The 19,666-nt window shown below is 29.6% G+C and overlaps 3 protein-coding genes across 4 annotated transcripts; 1 reads left to right on the top strand and 2 right to left on the bottom strand.

Moving 5' to 3' along the window:
* The first annotated feature begins 3,643 nt into the window (after nucleotides 1–3,643).
* Nucleotides 3,644–5,674, top strand: LOC114162465. The gene is made up of 2 exons (XM_028046370.1): nucleotides 3,644–4,104; nucleotides 4,932–5,674. The coding sequence occupies exons 1-2, from the start codon at nucleotides 3,753–3,755 to the stop codon at nucleotides 5,243–5,245; spliced, it is 666 nt and encodes a 221-aa protein (XP_027902171.1). The 5' UTR covers nucleotides 3,644–3,752; the 3' UTR covers nucleotides 5,246–5,674.
* A 4,998-nt stretch (nucleotides 5,675–10,672) lies between these two features.
* LOC114196203 (uncharacterized protein At4g08330, chloroplastic-like) lies at nucleotides 10,673–12,391 on the bottom strand. The gene is made up of 2 exons (XM_028086769.1): nucleotides 12,173–12,391; nucleotides 10,673–11,334 (listed from the first exon to the last, which is right to left on the bottom strand). Exons 1-2 carry the CDS (start codon nucleotides 12,271–12,273, stop codon nucleotides 10,938–10,940), a joined length of 498 nt encoding a protein of 165 aa, XP_027942570.1. The 5' UTR covers nucleotides 12,274–12,391; the 3' UTR covers nucleotides 10,673–10,937.
* Nucleotides 12,392–13,276: 885 nt separating this feature from the next.
* Nucleotides 13,277–14,626, bottom strand: LOC114196000 (photosystem II 22 kDa protein, chloroplastic). Of its 2 annotated transcripts, none has more exons than XM_028086472.1 (4): nucleotides 14,277–14,626; nucleotides 14,080–14,184; nucleotides 13,746–13,983; nucleotides 13,277–13,652 (listed from the first exon to the last, which is right to left on the bottom strand). In XM_028086472.1, exons 1-4 carry the CDS (start codon nucleotides 14,484–14,486, stop codon nucleotides 13,405–13,407), a joined length of 801 nt encoding a protein of 266 aa, XP_027942273.1. In that variant the 5' UTR covers nucleotides 14,487–14,626; the 3' UTR covers nucleotides 13,277–13,404. The 2 variants fall into 2 exon arrangements, with proteins under 2 accessions (XP_027942273.1, XP_027942272.1); XM_028086471.1 differs by having other exon boundaries at nucleotides 14,080–14,193; nucleotides 14,277–14,619.
* Between the last annotated feature and the right edge of the window lie 5,040 nt (nucleotides 14,627–19,666).

Genomic DNA, 19,666 nt, shown 5'->3' with positions numbered 1-19,666 from the left:
TAACTTTGTTTTTATTTTTTTTAAGCTAATGATTATTTTTAGAATCGAAATAAACATCTACAATTTTAATAAATTTTTTCTTAGAATGTTTTTCGTAAAAAAACTTTTAAAAACAATGTTGACATATAGACTATGGAACCATGTAGGTAATTGCTTTTATTTGATACACTCACGTATACCCACTTTTTTCTTTTTCTTTTTTTTTTCTGAAAAGGGGAATCACTGGCTCACACCCACCAGAATACTTCATGATTCCTTTTGTTTTCTCTTGGATAAAATTATTTGTAAGAATTGATATACTTTTAAATAACAGGTGAAATGTGATAATGTTACATTAAAAATAAGTAATTATAATTTACTGTGGCGGATTTGATTCTGATTAACTTTCTATAAAAAAACATAATTATACTTATATCCACCAATGTTATTATGTATTTAGGAAATTTGATACTTTGTATATAATTACTAATTAATCAAACTCATAATGTGATGATATACTGATAAGTATAAATAAACATAACACGTTTATCATAAATTCAAACTACATCCTATTCTATTCCAACATATACTAGCTGTGTATTGTTGTTGCAATCCAAAATCTAATCTGGTATTAAACCCTAAAATCTAAATCATTACTTTAGCTTTTAAACTAAAACGATAAGTTAATTAGTATTTAAACTGAATAAATATTACAATAAAAATTAATATCATTACCTATCAACTAATGCGGTTTTCAAAATTATAGTATTTAAAATAAAAAAATAACAAAATAATCCTCAAAATTATAAATGAGTAATAACTGTAGTCTCCATATCAAATAGATGAATTATAATCTTTAATTTCTCTTTCTTTATTGTTTTCCATATCAATATGTTATCTTTTATTTGTATTTGTTATTTTTTGTATGACTCTATTATCTTATTTAACTATATTTGTTTTTCTGACTAAAAAAATAAAGTCACTTTAAATATAATGAGATATAAAGTAAGCTTAATCTTTTCATTTTACATTTTCTTTACCAAAAAGTGTATTTTTTTTTTGTTCGATAAAATTCAATAAGATTTTTTGTTTGTTTGTAAGCCTAAACTTTGGTAGTTTTATCTTTAAATAAAGCATGCCAAAAAAAATGTGGACACATTAATTTGTAAAATGAAGTAGAGGTTATTTGATTTTAGGTTTGGGTGTTTTGGCCATCTCTTTCATGTAGGCTCATATTCATATAGGTTACATCATTGAAAGAAAGTGCATTTACAATGGTCATATTTTTCATTTATTATTCAAACCTACCTCTCAAAAAAAGTCTCTGCTCTAGTTTACATTAATGCTTTATTCAAACCCACGACTTTTTCTATGACATTAAATTTTCGGAAATATAACCTTTTTTGTTTTCCTTATTCAAACATTTATTTGTTTTAAGTTAATTTCCCATCTAAAGTCAAAGGAAATGTTGAAATTCATATAAATAACCCAACAATTTGGAGAAGGTTCAGTTAGTTAGTTTTCCTTAAAACGCAGTGCACAATATTCCCAGAAGACATTCAATGACGGACCTATTAAACTAGGTATTTTTTTATGTAAACAATTTTGAATTTCACACTTTTTTCTTTATTTTATTTTAAAAATTTTGTATAGAAAATAGTAAAAACAAGATTTATCTCCTTATATTTTTTATACATAGTTTTGTTAATAAAATGAAAATACGTGGCAGTTTTATAATTAGTCATAAAAATAATAAATAAAATAATATTATTTCAAATCTTTTAAATTCCACAAATTAAAAACATAGCGAAGAACAAAATTGGCTATTCTTCTATGCACCGTACCGTACCCTGTGGCAGCTGCTGGAAACAAGGGAAATTCTTGGATACAAATCCTACTTTAATATTTCTAGACACAACTAATAAAGTAAATAATATTATTAAAAAATGATTAATTATTTATTAAATTAATTTTGGATCCTTTTATTGAATATATGAAATAATTAGTTTCAGGTGAAAAATAATTTAACCTTGAGTAGACATATTAAATATTTATGAAATAATTATTTTTCATTTTACTTGTGTTTGGTTGTATAGATGAATTAATTGAACAAAATACATTTTAACTGAAATATGTAATAGTAATACTACACTACATATTGTCATATTTTTGTAATTCTTTTATGTATAAATTATACCAAATAAAAATTTCTGTGTATTTTTAATATTTTTTGTTATTAATTAAAAACTATAAGAAACCCAAATTTACGATAAATATTTTTTTTTACACATGTTATTTAATAATCTTCAATAAATTTGAAAACCGTTTAAAAAAGAGCCATTTTAAAAATGGTATGGAATGACCGTTAAAAATATATATATTTTCTGACAATTTTGTTTTGAAATTTTTTTATAGAAAATATTTACAAATTTCGTTGTAAAAAAGTTTTGCTAGAAATTGTTACAAATTTTTTACAAAATATTTTGTATAAAATACTTTTCGCAACAAAATTTTGTAAAAAATATTTACAAATTTTATAATTTTGTAGAAAATAATTATTTACAAATATAAAAAATAATAGAAAAAAATTTTTCTTGTAAATTTTTGATACAAATTTGCAAGAAAAATTTTATTAATATGAGAATTTCTAGTAATTAATAATAAAAATAAAAGACTAACATCAAACTTGTAAGCAATCTCAGATGAAAATTTGAATGAAAAACTATATTTTATTTTATTCCATAGAGAAAAAATAAAGAAAATTATATAATATGCTCTTCGTATAACCTAATTAGGTTAATACATATGGTTAACTTTTTTTCTGGTGACTATTTTATTAAATAAGAAATGTTCGATGATCTATTGATGATTAATATCAGAAAAAAACTTATGGATTACTTTTAACTAGTTTACAATTTCAAATCTTGGTTTTTCTTATCATGCGATTCAATTCCAAAATTTTACTTTAAGGTAAAAGTTAGTTTTTAAAGAATCCAGTTTCAGAAGACAATTATAAAATAAAACTATGCATGTATATATCTATACGTGTGTTTAAGTGTTATTGATTAAGGAGAATGATATTTTTATAATTAAATTTTGTTAAATAAATTTAACGTAACATTTTTTAAGTAATTTAAAAATAATAAAAAAATTACTTTAAAAAAATATATCTCATATTAAATTGTAACTATTTATTTGTAAGTACGTTAACAAAAAGTATATATTCCAGATTCAGAAAATAGCATATTAGGCACCTGTGCTGTGGTTCACTTTTCAATCTCAAAATACTGTTTTGTTATTTAACTTTTAAACTTTCTGAAAAGCAAACAAATATACATAAAAAAAATAATAATAATCTTTGGGTTTGAGTTTTACAGTGATAAGCACAAGAGAATATTTTGTAAAAGAACATGGGAGAGTGTCATAAAGAACTAGGTTGAAGATTAAAACCTATAAAGCTTAGCTTTAACAGAAAAAAAAAAGTTGATTACTTTTTCTATTGAAAAAAAAAAACAAAGGTGATTACTTAACAGGAATTTGTTGTACTGTATAAACACATTACCAGTATTTATACTCCCAACACAACACTATTCACATTACATACATCGTTTAGATTGATGAATGTTGTGTTGTGTTGGTGGGCCACGTTGATGATCTTCCATTTAGTTTCACTTTTCCACCATATATATTCCCAACACTTCCTTCTCCCTTTCAACTTTCCTTCTCCTCTTCTTCTCTCTCCATTCCCAAGTGTCTTTCAATTCCACCATATCATGAACAATATTACAAATAATGCCTACAGAGAAGAAAAATCATTCTGCTATTTCCACCCCCGACAACTTCTTCTCGGGGTCTGCCCCTTGTGCTTGAACGAGAGGCTCCTCCTCCTCGCCGCAAAACAAGGTCGCCACCACCACCGCCACCGCCACCGTCACCACCACCACCACCACCACTGTTCTTCTTCCTCCAAATCTTCCCACCGGCTTCCACACGCAAAACCACCCTCTTCCATTCACAAGATCTTCGCTTTCGGCTCTCTCTTCACTCGCCACGAATCCCACCACTGGAAATCTCACAACCACGACTACGACAATGACTATGACGATGTCTCTCCCAGTCCAGAAGGTAATAATTAGAACCTCCCGATTCACTTTTACCTTCATTATGTTACTAATTAATGTTGAATGCTTGCGATTGCAATTATAATTATCTCTTAATTATTGCCTCCTTCTCGGTTAATTGGGTGTTTGGTGTGGTGTGATTATAATTGGTAATTGGTTGTAGTGGGGGATATTTTTTTTTTCACTTGAATGTTGATGAATTGCTTTCATTATTGGTGGAGAATTATGAGTGCATGTTTGCGTGTCTTCATGTGGAAGATTACATTGTGTGATGATTACGAAATTAAGGTCAAAAAGCGTAGCTACAACGATAAGAGTGCTATAAGACAGAAAGAGAGGAGTTGAAGGCTTTGGGTTGTGTTGTGTTGTGTGTCATTCTTTTCCTCTTGGCGTCGCACATGCCTGTCAGATGCATACGCCAAGAGCATTATGACACTGCAAAATTATTTTCCAAGATTTGATGGGGGAGTTAATTAGGCCACATAACTGTTTTTTTTTTTTTTTTATCTCCGTTTTTCACTGAGCAAAATACGTCGGCAGCATAGTGATTTAGTACGAACAAAAACATATATAAGGATATTATTATTATTATTATTATTATTATTATTATTATGATGTAGCAAGAATTATGAGTCTGGTTAGGTGGAACTGTGGGGGAATACTAGCATAGCAGAAACCAAAAAGTAAGGAAAGCAAAGGTTAGGGTATGATAGTAAAGTGTATAAAAGAAAAAAAGGTTTTCTTTTACATATTTTTTTTGCATTTTTGCTTTATCTTTTTGTTGTGGAATGACTTTAATAAAAGGAAGAAAAAAAAAAAAAAACTTTGCAGAGTCGTTCATCTCAATCAAGTTTGAAGAGAACGGGGTGGCGTCGTGGGAAAAGAGCAGAGTGTCGAAGAAGGTGTCCCTAGAGAAGTGCAACAGGAAAGTGTCGTGGAAGAAGGAAAACAAGGAGAAGAGCGTGATAGAGCACGCGAAGTCACGTGAGGCGTTTAGGTGGCGAAAGAGGATAGGGCACATGTTCCAGCTCATACGGTGGAAGAAGAGTGGCGGTGTGTGCCACGTGGAGGGAGTCAAGGTGAGAAAGGGTGGTGGTGGTGGTTGGATGAGGACTCTGACAAAGAGGAAAACGACCATCGAATAAAGCCTCATAAACAACACCACCATTTTTCTTCTTCACTTTGCAGTCTGCACTGTAAAGTTACATCATACTATTCAAATTCCCTTTCTCTCCTTCTTGCTATCTAAAAATATGCTCTTCCTTGTAATCAAATGGTTTTGGGTTTTTAATTTCTTCATGGCTATAGACAGTACAGGCTGTAAAAGGTTTGGTTTTCAGAGTTATAATATAGTTAAAAAAATATAATGAAAAATTAAGAATTTTCTCCATAAAAAAAACACGAACTCCTCATGTTAGGTACCCGTAGTGGGAAACAATGAAGCATAAGGGCCCTTCAACATTGTGTTACAGTACTTGTCTTATAGTTGTCTTAGGGGGGAGAATGTCTTGTTCCCAGTTTTCTAAATACCACTATATATAATAATAAATAACAGTGCAAACATTTTATAAAAATTATTTGGTGAATAATAATAATGATGATGATGAATCTGGGTTACATATATAAATGTTTTTTTTCCGACGACGCAAGTGATAGTGCATGTGTGCTTGTCCGATTAGGCCCTTATAATTAGCTTAGTGGTGTGATGGGTGCCCTACACAAGGCCATTTTGTCCCCAAGTGATGGATGGCATTGGGGGTGGGGTCATGAATTTGCCACATAAGGACCACAACATATTAGAAGGGACTGAAGAAGAAAAGCTTTATTCGGAGCACAAGAAAATGACAAGACACGATCCAATCCTCACCCAACTAAAAACCAACAAGCTCATTAGATTGGGAAATCCACGAAATGTGGCACCATTTCCATCATACCAAATTATTATTATCATTTATATTACTCTCTATAATGCACCACGCAAATATTTTGCTTTATCACCAAGTTTAGAATCAACTTAGGTATACCTTTTCTTTTAAATCTCATGCTCTTTAATGTTTTTCCATATTTTTCTATCATCCAATCATGGTTTTTAGGTTAACAACTCATTTGTTGATGCATTTTTTTTATATATAAATCAAAATTGGCATTACACGTATTTTCAAAATTTAACAAATATACATAAATGGTCCAATGATAGGTGTGTGTGATGAGTATGTTTTTGCCGAGTTAGGCTTAGATACTTGCGACCAAACAACTATGCATTCCTTTTCAAACCAAGAAATTTGAGTTTGTGTGGAATTGCCCAACTAAAGCGAAAGAGAGGACTAGAAGAAGATACAGCGCATACACACAATTATATATGTTCTATAAATTTAATTTGGTTCAGAGATTGGGAAAAATAAATTGAATTTTTTTACTCTTTTTCTTTTCTTTACGCAAAATTTTACTTCTTTTTTTTAATAAATAATAATTTATGTCTTAAATAAATGTAATATATGTGAAGATATTATTACTCCAAGATGAATAATGAGAATTGGGAGTACGTAGGGACAGTGTGTTCACAAGCTATTGCTCACGTATTTCCTGTTTTGGTTTCACTTCTCAGTTTCTTGTCAACTTCGTTTCAAAGTTACAACAATAACACCCCATGTGGAATGCACCCTCTCTTCTATCTTCAAACCTCATCCTTTCCATATTATTTGTTGGGAAAATGTTATTAAATAATATTGTAATAAACAACATTATAGGTCGAACAAATCTTACAATTATATGTTTTAATATTGTATTGATTTTTATCTTTGATTTATGCAAGATTTTCAAAACCTTCAAAAAGATAATCTTTATGTATGTGGGAAATGATTTTAGTTAAGAAAATATTTATTTAAAAAAAAAAGACGTAATTTTGGGCCGCGTAAGATTGGATTATGATGTAGTATTCCTTTACTTACAGATTAGGATGCCAATTAAGAATATTTGCTGCTGAATATATACTCATTTTTCGAATAAAAAAAAGGAATAAAGAAAGTAAAGAATATGGATAGAAGGGCATCAAGTTTTGGTTAATTTTAATACATTTTAAGGAATGTTTATATTTGATGATGTGATTAATTTTTTACGATAAGAAGCTAAACGTGGATTGAAAAGATGAGGTTATAGTGACAAGAACTTGGTAACTGAAAGAGGATTTATGCCCCCAAACTACTACATTATCTGTTAGTTAGATTTAGTCCAAAAGTTTGGATATGTATTACAAATAAAATATCCAAAAGCAAAATTTTTATATTTAAATGAAAGTCTGGTCCAACAATATTGGAAATATTTTGTTGAAGATCAAACTTTATTAAATTTTTTTCATAACAATGTCAGTACATGTTTTTTTCTTTTTTTCCTAAATTTTTGTGTGTGATCTTAGTATTTAAATTTTTTTTTAAGAATTAAAACATCCCAAGTATTTTCGATTAATATATTTTTTATTGTCGATAAAGAAAAAAAAAATGTTAGTTGGATGAGAATAGAGTATAAGGGATTTAATCTCAGCCACCACTTTTTTTTTTGAACTGTAATAATACAATACGCTGCTTTTGTTTCTATTCTTAGAAATGCAAGATATTTTTATTTGTTCATTTGAAAAGTCAACACGATATGAAAATATATTATAAAAAATAATGCATTAAAAAAATATCATTCATAATATTTTGAATTTCATTTCACATATTTTTTTCGACCTTAGAGGCATTATGCTCAGTTCGTAATGTCCAAGTGTAATAAATATTTTGGTATAACTTATAAATTAGTATAAAATTTAATTTTATATTATTTGATCAATAATTTGGAATCAAGTCTAAATAAAGCATAAACATTTAGACTAAATATTTAAAGGAAAAACTTTGTTATTTATAAAAATCCCACAACTCTTTTACCAACAAAAAACAAATCCCACGAGTCTCACAAGTTGGATTGACTTCCGTGAAAAATACACGGTCAAAAATCTGCTAAAATTGTTCTAATACATTTATTTAAAATATATTAAAACAATTGTCATTTTATTACTTTTTTTATTGTTACTTCATTTCCATAAAATTGAAAAAGATATTTAAAATAAAATAAAAATATTGGTCGATAAAATTTACATTGTATATAAACTTAGTATAATACTATACCAATCAGCATAAATATAACTTAAAAAATATCAAATACAATAAAATCTTTATAGTTATGGACCAATATTGAATTATCTTATTATATTATGGATACAATATTGTAAGGAGTAAATTGATTGATAATTTATAACTTTAAGGAGTATTTTTCCGTTTTATTTATTTTAGATATCGATTTTATTTTATCACAATTTAAAAGATTAAATTGATTAATAGTACACAATTTTAGAATTTGTTTTTTTATTATTGTCCAGGATTCTTGATGAAGAGGTACCATTTTAAGCATTAAATTGTTAGATTATTGTAACATTAGTGACGCAAGTCTCTTAAGGTTGTGCAGTCCATTAATGGGAAACTAATGTTAAGAGAGGCGTTTCTTCCTGAACCCACGTTTTTCTTTTTCTATCTGCAAACTTTTTTTTCTTTCCATTTTATCCTCTTCGTAGTAACAAATCGGATAACATAATTTAGAATTACTGAGTATTCTTAATCCAAAACCTAAATATCATGATTTATGAGTTTTTATTATTATATGATTATTATTAAAAAAAAATATATTTTCTCTCAATTTTGTTATAATTTTTTTTTAAGAAATACTTATAAATTTTGTTATGAAAAAAATTTATAGGAAGTTGTTACCAAATTTTTTACAAACTTTTCACAAAAATATTTATAGGAAATACTTACGAATTTTATAATTTTGTAGGAAATAATTATCAATGAATAAATTATCTACCAATTAAGCTTCTTAGAAAAATAGCAGAAAATAGTATTTCTCTACAAATTCTTTTAACAAATTTATAAGAAAAATATCATATATTATGACAAATTTTAGTAGTGGGTGCTCAACTTTCTCAATTTTACTTAATGTGAGACTTAGACTCACATTTGGATTCGCAACAATCTTCTAAACAATCTCTCCCTCAAGTGTTAATCCTTTCACATTGACACACTTCTCCCTCGAACATAACACACTTCTTCCTTGAACATTTAATGTTGTCCGACACCTAAGACCTATATCCAAAAAGACTTAAAAAAAAACATTATCACTTAAGTGTAATTTTTTGAACAAAAATTGCAAACCTTTGTACTATTTTTTATAAACCAAAATGGCAAACTCATTATAGTGTAATTTTTTTGACAAAAATTATAAATCTTTCAGTGACACACAACTTTCCAAGTTCCCATACATCCAGAAGACATATTGAGTTGTGGTAACAATTCCAGAAGCAATTTTTATTTTTATAATATTTTTGGACTGCTCTATTTTCTTCATATTACTCGATGTGGAGACTTTGATAAATACCTAACTGAGAACCAACACAACTACATTCTTAAAGAGGTGCAGGAAGAAAACTGTGGGGGTGTAGGAAGAAGCACCCAGCTAAGTTATAGTTTTAATTCAAGCATGGGTCCATAAAGTCAATCCACTTTCACTTCTCATTTTGTTGAATACGTCTTTTAGGTCCAAAAACATATAGTTTTGGATTCAAATCTATAATTGTCTCCCGATAACATCAATCAACCTAAGATATTCGAACGTTTCAATTTCACTCAGAAATGCTTGTCATCTCTCTTTATCACTAACCCATACACAATATGCACAGACACCAAGAGGTGTGTGTCAAGGAGAGTAAATATGCATGAATAGTTGATTGAAGGGTGAGAAAGGAGCATCACCCAAAATCACTTTGAAAAAAAATATATCATTGTACTTTACTTTTTCTTCAAAATTCACTGTAGTATTTGTTAGTAATCTAAATATAAATTGAAAGTCTCGTAGAAAAAAAAAGTAAAATTGTATATTAAAAAGAAACAAGTCCCACAAATATTAAACTTTAAGGTTTTATGTTAAGAACATGATTAAGTTTCTTACATAACTCATATCTCAGCAGTGATTAATCTTTCTCTGATTTATTTTGGTATCCAACTCAAATAGAGATAAGTATGTCTCCTTGTAGTAAGACCAACCACAATTAGTATTAGTGAAAATGTGTTGGTAAAACCTAACTCACTTGTGAGAGAGACAGATAAGAAGAATTCAAATATGAGTTAGAAAGTTCTAGGAAGATTAACCCTTAAAAGTTTGAAAGTAATGTCAGATTTTTTACATGAACAATTTATACTTGGAAAAAAAAAATAAAAAAGTGAATGTGGCTGACCCCAGCGTCTAAATGTCTAAATTGATATGAATATGATATCATTCTTCAAACTATCTTTATATTGATTTTTACTTTTGGCGTTTACCCAAGACATGCATACATTTATGGACATTGAAATGAAAGTTTGCTAAAATAATACTATACTATACGATTGTATATCAACATTATATTCATAGTCTACAATATAAAATATAATAAAATGCGAGGACCACCAGAGTAGGAATCATCAACTTTGAAATCTGATAATTCAATGTTAGATAATAACTTCTGATTTACCAGGTATCACACCAATTGATGCTATGTCTCAGTTTTTTCCAATTGAATTTCACATTCCAAAATCCAACAGCTACAACTTTTATATACAAACACACTGGAACAGGGCAAAGACAGAACTTTACGTATATGAATAATGAGTTCACACCTTAAAAAGAAAAAAAAAATCACAAACTTCTTGTAGTCAGTGATCATTATTACTATGTGGTAAGGAATGGAACAATTTTTGCTAGGTAATTAAAATGTCAAGCTGACACGGTGATTCCATATTCTTGAGATGAAGGTTGCAAGGCACGAATGCGAATGTCATATTTCATTCGAGTTGAGGCTTCGGTGGCAGGTGATGGTTGGGCTCCGTTTGAAAGGAGGGGAAAAGACGATGAAGTGTGATCATTGTAGGAATATCCAACATGGTTGCAACATTTGCGACAGAGAAGCTTGGTTTTTTTGCGGAACAAACCCCACGAGTGCTTAGAAAAAAATGGCGCACATTCAATTTCATCAGCACGGGTGAATCTGCTGTCATCAACGTTGAAGAATGATATAATACCTCGCCTTATGGATTTCCCATATTTTGAACCGATGGAGGATATGCTCCGGTTAGAGGATGATAGGTTAAGCTCATACCCACAAGTGCCACAACTGCAAAAACAAGAATTTGAAAATTCATTCGCATTGGATTTGGACCATCCCAATCATCACCCACCAAGTATTTGTGAAATGGTCAAAAAGAAAGAAAAGTAGAAGAGGCAAATTTGACCATAGCATACTGTTACAACACAAGGCAAAATTTTGCGACGGTTTACTGAGAAGTTGGTCTCGTTGTTTTTTAGTGAAACACATAATCAGTTTTTTTTTAATAATTTAGGATGCGTTTGATTTTGAAGATCGATTTGAGAAATTAATTTGAGTGGAATTAAGGGAAAAAGAAAGGTAAAGAACATGGGTAGTCGTGTTCAAATTGTATAGAGATGCCAAATAAACAATTCGACTAACATGGAAGATAATTATGTTTCTCAAGTTTGTGATGATCATGAGTTTAATCTTTGTGTGTGTCACGAAGAACATCTATTAAGATAAGTCAACCCTTTTAGATGGTAGTATTTGACTATCCCCGGAAATACTCTGGCCACTCAAAACATGTTAACAACCAAAACCTTTTCCATGAAAAAGGCGAATTAGATACCATGTTATGTTACTCTTTCATAGCAACAATCCCAAAAAAGAGAAACAAATTGAACCACACTTAAAGGAAAGAAACATTAACCCTAAAGAATCCGAAAACATGTGATGGATAGAGCATAGAGGAGGGAATATAAGTGAAAGGAGAATCAAGTAGCCACTGCTTTTCAGTCATTCAGACTTGAAAAATGACCTACCAGGTATATTTATTAGGAAAGAAGCAAACATGATATTGCAATTATTGTGAAAGAAAAAACAGAAGAAGAAAAAGAAAAGCAAAAAGAGATGGAGAAAGAACCTGTAGTGGACATCCCTCTGAGAAGAGCAGGAATAGGTGTAGGAGGAGGAAATTGGATTGTGATGAACTTGTGATTTTTTGTTAAACACGGAATTCTCCATTTTGAGATGAATCGAGTGAGCGAATGAGAAAGATAAAGAGAAAGAAAAGTTAATAATAACAAGAGGAAGAAGGAAAGAAACTGCCTTATTGGAAGTTATGGTTGTGCAGGTTCGTGTCCCTTATAGAGTCCACCACCACTTTGACTCTACCCAAACCAATTCACACGTCCTTCTAATTTCTAAACATTCCTTAAGACTTTTAATTTTTTATATACTATATTTATTTATTTACTACTTACACAATCAAATGGTCGTTTTTTACAATTTTACAAATCATATTTAGAATATATTTAACATTTTTTTTATATTTACAATTCATACCACTATGCCCGTAATTGTGTCCATTATAATTAATTAGGGTCACCAATTACTTCCCGAGTTAATTACACATTTGCTTAGTCATTGTAGCAATTGACGGGATTAAGAAAGACCTTTCATGTCATACGTTTAAATTAGAAAATTTGTGATGTAATAGACATTTTTACGTTTTTTTAAATAAATAAAGTATTTAAGCCATTGCAATATACATTTATTCACTTACTTTTATGATTAATATTGCTGACTATTTGTTAATTTAAAATTAAATTCGTAATTAGACTAAAATAAGACGCGGGACCAATCTCGTTAAGTTATTTCTTATCGTAAGACAGGGTTTCTTTTTGTAGTTGCTTTTGTTAAGTACATGTTAACGAAGGTGAGAAAATGTATGAAATTTAACGTGTTCGTGACATTTTTCGCTTTCTAATCTTCTTTGTTTTATAATAAATTTATCATAGAAATTTTATATGCTACCGCCCATGATGCAAGTGATTTTGTTTTATTTATGGAGGCGTCGACCAAGCATTATTAATATCTACCACGTATGTCAAAACAAACAAACAAAACAAATTATTTATATTTTCTTAGTTTACGTGTTGCGCCGACACCAAGCAATGGTTAATTCCCACACCGGTAAGCTTGTTCGGTGACACGTGTAACGTGTGTATGAGGAAGTAGGATATAATAGGGTAAAACAGATCAGAAAAGTGTGATGATTTTTTTTTTGTTGTTGTTGTGAACTGAATGCATTGATGATAGATAAGGAAGGAAGTATTGTTTAAACAGAGATAAAGAAAGAAAAAGAGCTATTCTCTATTCATCATCCCCCTCATCTGTAACGAATTTGCCAGTTCCAGGATTCAAAGCTGCAACGAAGAAGAAAAGAACGTTGAACAAGACAAGGGGTTCGATTTCGTTGATCGGTACACCGGTCTCAATGTTGAGCTGGGCGAGTGCTCCCTTCCCAGTAACAATTTCTCCAATCAGAGAGAAAACGAATCCCAATTGAGCCAATCTTCCCACAAATAGCTCGTTAGCTTTCGTGAATCCAAACAAAGGACCTGAAAAATAACCCAACAAATGTTACTCTTCTATAAATGTTACTATAAGAACTCCGAAATTGAACAACATTGTTTGTTTCGAAAGTGAGGTACCTGAACCGAGACCAAGTGCTTCTCTGAAGCCTTTGCCTCCGGGAATAACACCTCCGGTGTTGGGTTCCTCATCGTCAACAAATTTCCCACGGTCACCTAAACCTCCGATAGCTCCCAGCAGCGTGAAAAGGATGAAAAACAGAAGAAGTGGCTCTGCTTCATAAATGGGAATTCCAGTTTCCAGATTCAATTGTGCAAGAATCCCTTTCCCAGTTACTCCTTCACCCAACAATGATGCCTACACAAATGTTTTTATAAATCTTCCTGACTCACAATAAAATATGACGTCATGCCACTGTTTATTAAATTACAAGGTAAGATTTATTTTACTAACCGCAAAACCAAGCATGGCAACACGACCCACAAAGAGCTCGTTCTGCTTAGTAAAACCAAACCCTCCAGAAGTACCAAAGATACCATCTTCAACCTTTTGCTTTGGCTTTACAACCTCAATTAATGAATACACAACGTAAATCTCGTAATTTTCTGAGACACAGGTTTCATTTACATAAAAGAATGGAAAATGAGTACCTTGGTCTTGGCAGGAGGGGCCTTGGTCTTTGATTTGAAGAGGGCGAGAGTTGTGAATGTACGAGGTGAAGAAGGGAAAGGAGTTGAAGATGGAAGAGGGTTGAAGGAGAGTTGAGAGAATTTAGGCCTCAATTGGAGGAAAAGATCCTTCTTCAAACCCAGGGAGTGGCTGCTAGAGACACTGGACATGAGCAACATGGTTTGCGCCATTGGTGGAGTATGAAACGAAGTGTTACCTTACCTCGGTGGTTTGGTTCAGAATGTTGGGAATGGTAGTGTTGAATATGTTAAGGTAGGGTTTACCAAAATGATGATAGAAGAGGAACACCATCTATAATTTAACAAGGGTGTGGATGTGGTGTAATAGTTGATGACAGGCAACAAGAGTGACCACGTCTCCAACACTATTTGTGGTATGGTGATAATGTTTTCATTTCAGGTTTTGCAAAAAATAATATTCATCTCCTTTCGTTTCCTGCCTCAAACTTAGTACACTCACTCACTTTAGTTCATTTCGCTCTCTGTATTTTATTTTCTTGGTTCAATTTTATTAACGTACAAAATAATTGAAGTTGAAGTTTTTGAAAAGCAATGTGTCTAGATTCTTCCAAATTCTAAGTTGGGTTTTATTGCGGTCCAGAATCTGAAGAAAGAAGTTAGTCAGTTGTAGCTATGAGGATTGGACAAGGAAATCTCAACTCCACAAATCCTCTTTTGACACGTTAACAACCACCGCTGGATATTCCTAGTACACAGTTTTTGTTATCTTACCATCAAAAAAATACTTCTCTAAAATAACGGTTTAATAATTAACGCACGTGAAAATGTATCCACAACCTTCATTCATAACTTCACCATACTTTGTAAACTATTTTTAGTGGAGATTTTTTCCTCTCTTTACTTATTGGAAACATCTCTTAGTAAACAAAAAAGAAATTTGTTGTTTTATATAACTAAATAGATTTGGTAATTGTATGATGTACGATTTGTAAAAGATTTTATAACATGTTTTACATTGTTTTTAGGTAAATTTTTACATTATTATTATTCATTTATTTTTAATACAGATAATTTTGTTTATTTCCCTTTTTCCTGGCTTTTTTCATCTTTCCTTCTTCTTCTTCTCAGTCCCTTTCTATCCTCCTAACAAACAAAGAATGAGTGCAAAAATGATAAAGTTAGTGAAACCACCCACGTGGCACAAACAAATATGGAGATTTCTTCCTACACCTTCAAAATTTCTTCTACAACTCCAAAAAAAAAAATTAAATTCCAAAAATACTCTTTGATTATTTAATTAGACTAACTCAAATTTCATTTCCAAATTACTTCCAAATATCGACTTTCAATAAAGAATACCTATGACTGTTAACATCCGGTGAAAATGACAGACTTTCAAATGTCAAAAATATATATAAATATATATCGAAAGTCGACTTCCATATATATATATATATATATATATATATATTATAGATATCGATGTTCGATATTATATAAATATATATGTTCAATTAATATTTGGAAGTACAAAATTTTCACTGATATTGATATGCAAAAGCATCTTTCATCGTAAGTCTAACATCCAAAAATAATTTTGAAAGTGAGATCTGCTCTACCTTGATTAGGGATGTCAAAAATATTCATATCCGTGGCAGATAAAACCCGCAATGGGTAAGAAATTGATATTAAAAATGGATACCTGCTATTCGTGGGTACGGGTATTTTTGATACCCGCATGTTAACGAGGCGGGTACAGGTATCATAGTATCCGTACCCGTGGATACCCGTACCCGCTAAACTTTAATTCACAAAAATACCCTTATATATATATATATATATATATATATATATATATATATATATATATATATATTAGTAAAAAACATTTTGTCCTAATTTTTTATAAGCTGCACATTTTGTCTTTTGTCTTCATTAGGGATGGCAACGGGGCGGGGCGGGGACGGGTTTCGCTATCCCATACCCATCCCCGCATAAAAAATTCATCCCCATCCCCATACCCAAACCCAACGGGTATCAAACTTTTTTCCCATCCCCATCCCCACCGGGTAACGGGTATAATCTCGTACCCATACCCGTACCCGTGTTCTAACTACTTCAATATTAATTTTTATAAAAGAAAAAAAATTACGGTAAAGAAAACATAATATTATGAAATATTCAATATTAGGAGGATTTTCTTCGATGCCAAATACCTTAAAATAAATTATAATTGTTTACATTTTATATTAGAATACCAAATAAAATTTCATGTGAACCAAAACATTTGTTAAATTTGCAAACTACAACATTGATGAACTTAGTTGATAAAATTAAAAAATATTTCAAAAAATATAAAAGGAAAACAAATATTTAAATTAAAATATATTTTAAATGTTTGTTTACTTCAATTTTTTAAATTCTAATGAATATCTTTTTTATACACTAATAAAAGTTATAATATATCACTTGATCAAAATGACACAAAGAATAAATAATAAACATAATAATAAAAGGAAAACAAATATTCAAATTAAAATATATTTTAAATGTTTGTTTACTTCAATTTTTTAAATTATAATGAATCTCTTTTTTATACACTAATAAAAGTTATAATACATCACTTGATCAAAATGACACAAAGAACAAATAATAAACATAATAATAAAATTTTGACATAGATTTTGTATCTTTTGAACTTCAATATATGTTGGATAGTGACAAAAAAATATTCATAGCAATTACATTAAATTTTTATATTGTAGTAAATAAAAGTTATTTATACAATTAAAGTGGAAAAAATTACAGTATGATTAATAGTGAGTTATAAAATAACAAATAATTAGATAGAATATATCGAAATATTATTCTACATGATGAAAATAAACAATAAATAAAAATATTAAAAGACTAACAAATGTGTGTTTTAGAAATAAGTTGAGAGACTATCGAAAGAAATCGCACAAAGGAAATCAAATGTATAATTAAGGTATGATAAAATGAAAAATACCTTACAGAACTAATTATTAAATTATGTTTGAAGTGGTTAAAATTAAATAGAAATATCATTAGTGACCAAAAAATTTGTCATTAAATTACATATAAATTAGTAATTAAATTGGTCACTAAATCAAGTACAGATTCGATCATTGAATCGGTCACTAATTTAGTCATTGATTCAGACAATAAATCAACTACTACCACCAATGACGAAAAATAGTGACTGATATGGGTTACTGACTAAATCAGTCACCATTTCATGTTTTTCTTGTAGTGAATTATCATATACTATTCCTAAATATCATTATATATATATATATATATATATATATATATATATATATATATATATATATATATATATATATATATATAAAATTTTAACCACTTCAAACAGAATTTAAAGTGAAAAAATTACATTATGATTAATAATGAGTTATAAAATAAAAAATAATTAGATAGAATATATCGAAATATTATTCTACATGATGAAAATAAAAAAAATAAATAAAAATATTAAAAAACTAACAAATGTGTGTTTTAGAAATAATTTGAGAGACTATCGAAAAAAATCACACAAAGGAAATCAAATGTATAACTAAGGTATGATAAGACGAAAAATATCTTAGAGAATTAAGAAAACTTTTCAAATATTAACATATAATTAATGGTTGAAAAATAACGAAAATTATTTTAATGAAACAAAAGAGTTCTTCAAATTAAACAAAAATTAATAATAATAATAAGTAAAGAATTTTTTTTATATTATCTTAAATTGAGAGTATAAACATTCTCATGTGAAAGAAAAATTTATAATAAATAAAAATATTAAAAAATAATATAAATATTCAAATGTGAGGCATAATTTTTTTTTTAATTAACATACATCATTTTAACATAATTACATAAAGGTTATGATAAGATAAAAAATATATTGGAGATGAGAATGAGTTTCATGACAAATGAAATAATTAAAAGAAATAAAAAATAGAAAAAAAAATATATATATATATATATAGGGGTTACTTGATTAATTGTGAATATTTTAATAATTTAAACGAGAATGGAGATATGGCGGGGACGGGTATTATGGCGGGTATATGTACATCCCCATACCCATCCCCATACCCAACTGAAAAAGTCGGGGATTCCCCATACCCATACCCATACCCAGTCAATGCGGGGCTTCCCCGTCAAAACGGGGACGGGTTCGGGCAATACCCATGGGGACGGGTTTATTTGCCATCTCTAGTCTTCATTCTTCCAACTTCAAGTATTGGTACGTTGTCTTCTTTCAAGTACATCCCTTTACATTTTTCTCTTTCCCTTCTTTGAAATTGGGCATATACATCAAACTACCATATATAGATAGTGACATTTATGATATGCTTGTTGTCAAATGATGAAATCAAAATAAAATATTTGACACGTGACAGTTGAAGTTTATTATTTGATTATTTCAGGAATCAATCGGAGAAAGTGGACTTGTTGATCAAAACACTAATTAAAGAATTTTCATGAACGTCATTTTATATTTATTTTTATAATTATTTGGATTTGTATGGACTTGAGTTAGTTTGAAATTTATTTAAAATTTATGACAGTGATGTATTTTATTTTATTTTATTTGAATTTATGATTAAATATTTATTTTTTAAATAATTTTGTAAATACCTGCGGGTACCCGTGGATATCCGTGGGTATGAAAAAAATAGATGGGTACCCGCATATAACGGATATCCGACGGATATGAGTACGGGTACGGGGCGAATATTTATCCAGCGGATATTGTACGGGGGAGCTACTACCCGTACCTTACCCGCCCCGTTGACATCCCTAACCTTGATCAAATAGTCAACGAATATTTTTAAAATTTGAAAAATGTTTGGGCCACAGAAAACATTTTGGAGACGCAAAAAGAAATCCCCATAACTATTGGTTATGAACTTCTCCATATCCAACTTGTAGCCTTCTATAAATTTTCTGGACATAAAAAAAAAGTATTACATGTAGGTCTTTGAAGATGGACCAAGCTCAGTTCAAATGTTGATGGGCCTGTGGTCGATTCAATTGTTAAAGGGTTCTTTCTTCCTGCACCGCCATTTCCTTTCTGCACTCCCATGAAAGTTGGAATGCCATGGGACACTCTCGGTCAATAAAATATAAAAAAAGAATTTGAATTAATTATTTTAAAAGGTATTTTTGAATTTATAAATATACCCAAAATAAAATTTTTAGAGTATAAAAAAATTTGAAATAACTGTTTGTAATATATTTTCATATCAGAACAATTATAATGATTTTTGTATAATAATTACTATAATCATTGTATATATTTTTTTTCTAAATCATGTTTTCCAATAAAGACCCATTCCAATAAAGATCCGTTG

The sequence above is a fragment of the Vigna unguiculata genome, chromosome 9 (genome assembly GCF_004118075.2).
Source record: "Vigna unguiculata cultivar IT97K-499-35 chromosome 9, ASM411807v1, whole genome shotgun sequence".
Taxonomy (NCBI): domain Eukaryota; kingdom Viridiplantae; phylum Streptophyta; class Magnoliopsida; order Fabales; family Fabaceae; genus Vigna; species Vigna unguiculata.
The sequence above is the reverse complement of the archived record's forward strand: the minus strand, read 5'-3'. Positions and strand labels throughout refer to the sequence as shown.

Coding starts and splice junctions, on each gene's coding strand:
- LOC114196000 (XM_028086471.1), bottom strand. CDS start 14,486: ATGGCGCAAACCATGTTGCTCATGTCCAGTGTCTCTAGCAGCCACTCC. Junction 13,984..14,079: donor TTGCCATGCTTGGTTTTGCG/GTTAGTAAAATA, acceptor ACATTTGTGTAG/GCATCATTGTTGGGTGAAGG. Junction 13,653..13,745: donor AGCACTTGGTCTCGGTTCAG/GTACCTCACTTT, acceptor GTTATTTTTCAG/GTCCTTTGTTTGGATTCACG.
- LOC114196203 (XM_028086769.1), bottom strand. CDS start 12,273: ATGGAGAATTCCGTGTTTAACAAAAAATCACAAGTTCATCACAATCCA. Junction 11,335..12,172: donor CAGAGGGATGTCCACTACAG/GTTCTTTCTCCA, acceptor TTGTTTTTGCAG/TTGTGGCACTTGTGGGTATG.
- LOC114162465 (XM_028046370.1), top strand. CDS start 3,753: ATGAACAATATTACAAATAATGCCTACAGAGAAGAAAAATCATTCTGC. Junction 4,105..4,931: donor TGTCTCTCCCAGTCCAGAAG/GTAATAATTAGA, acceptor AAAACTTTGCAG/AGTCGTTCATCTCAATCAAG.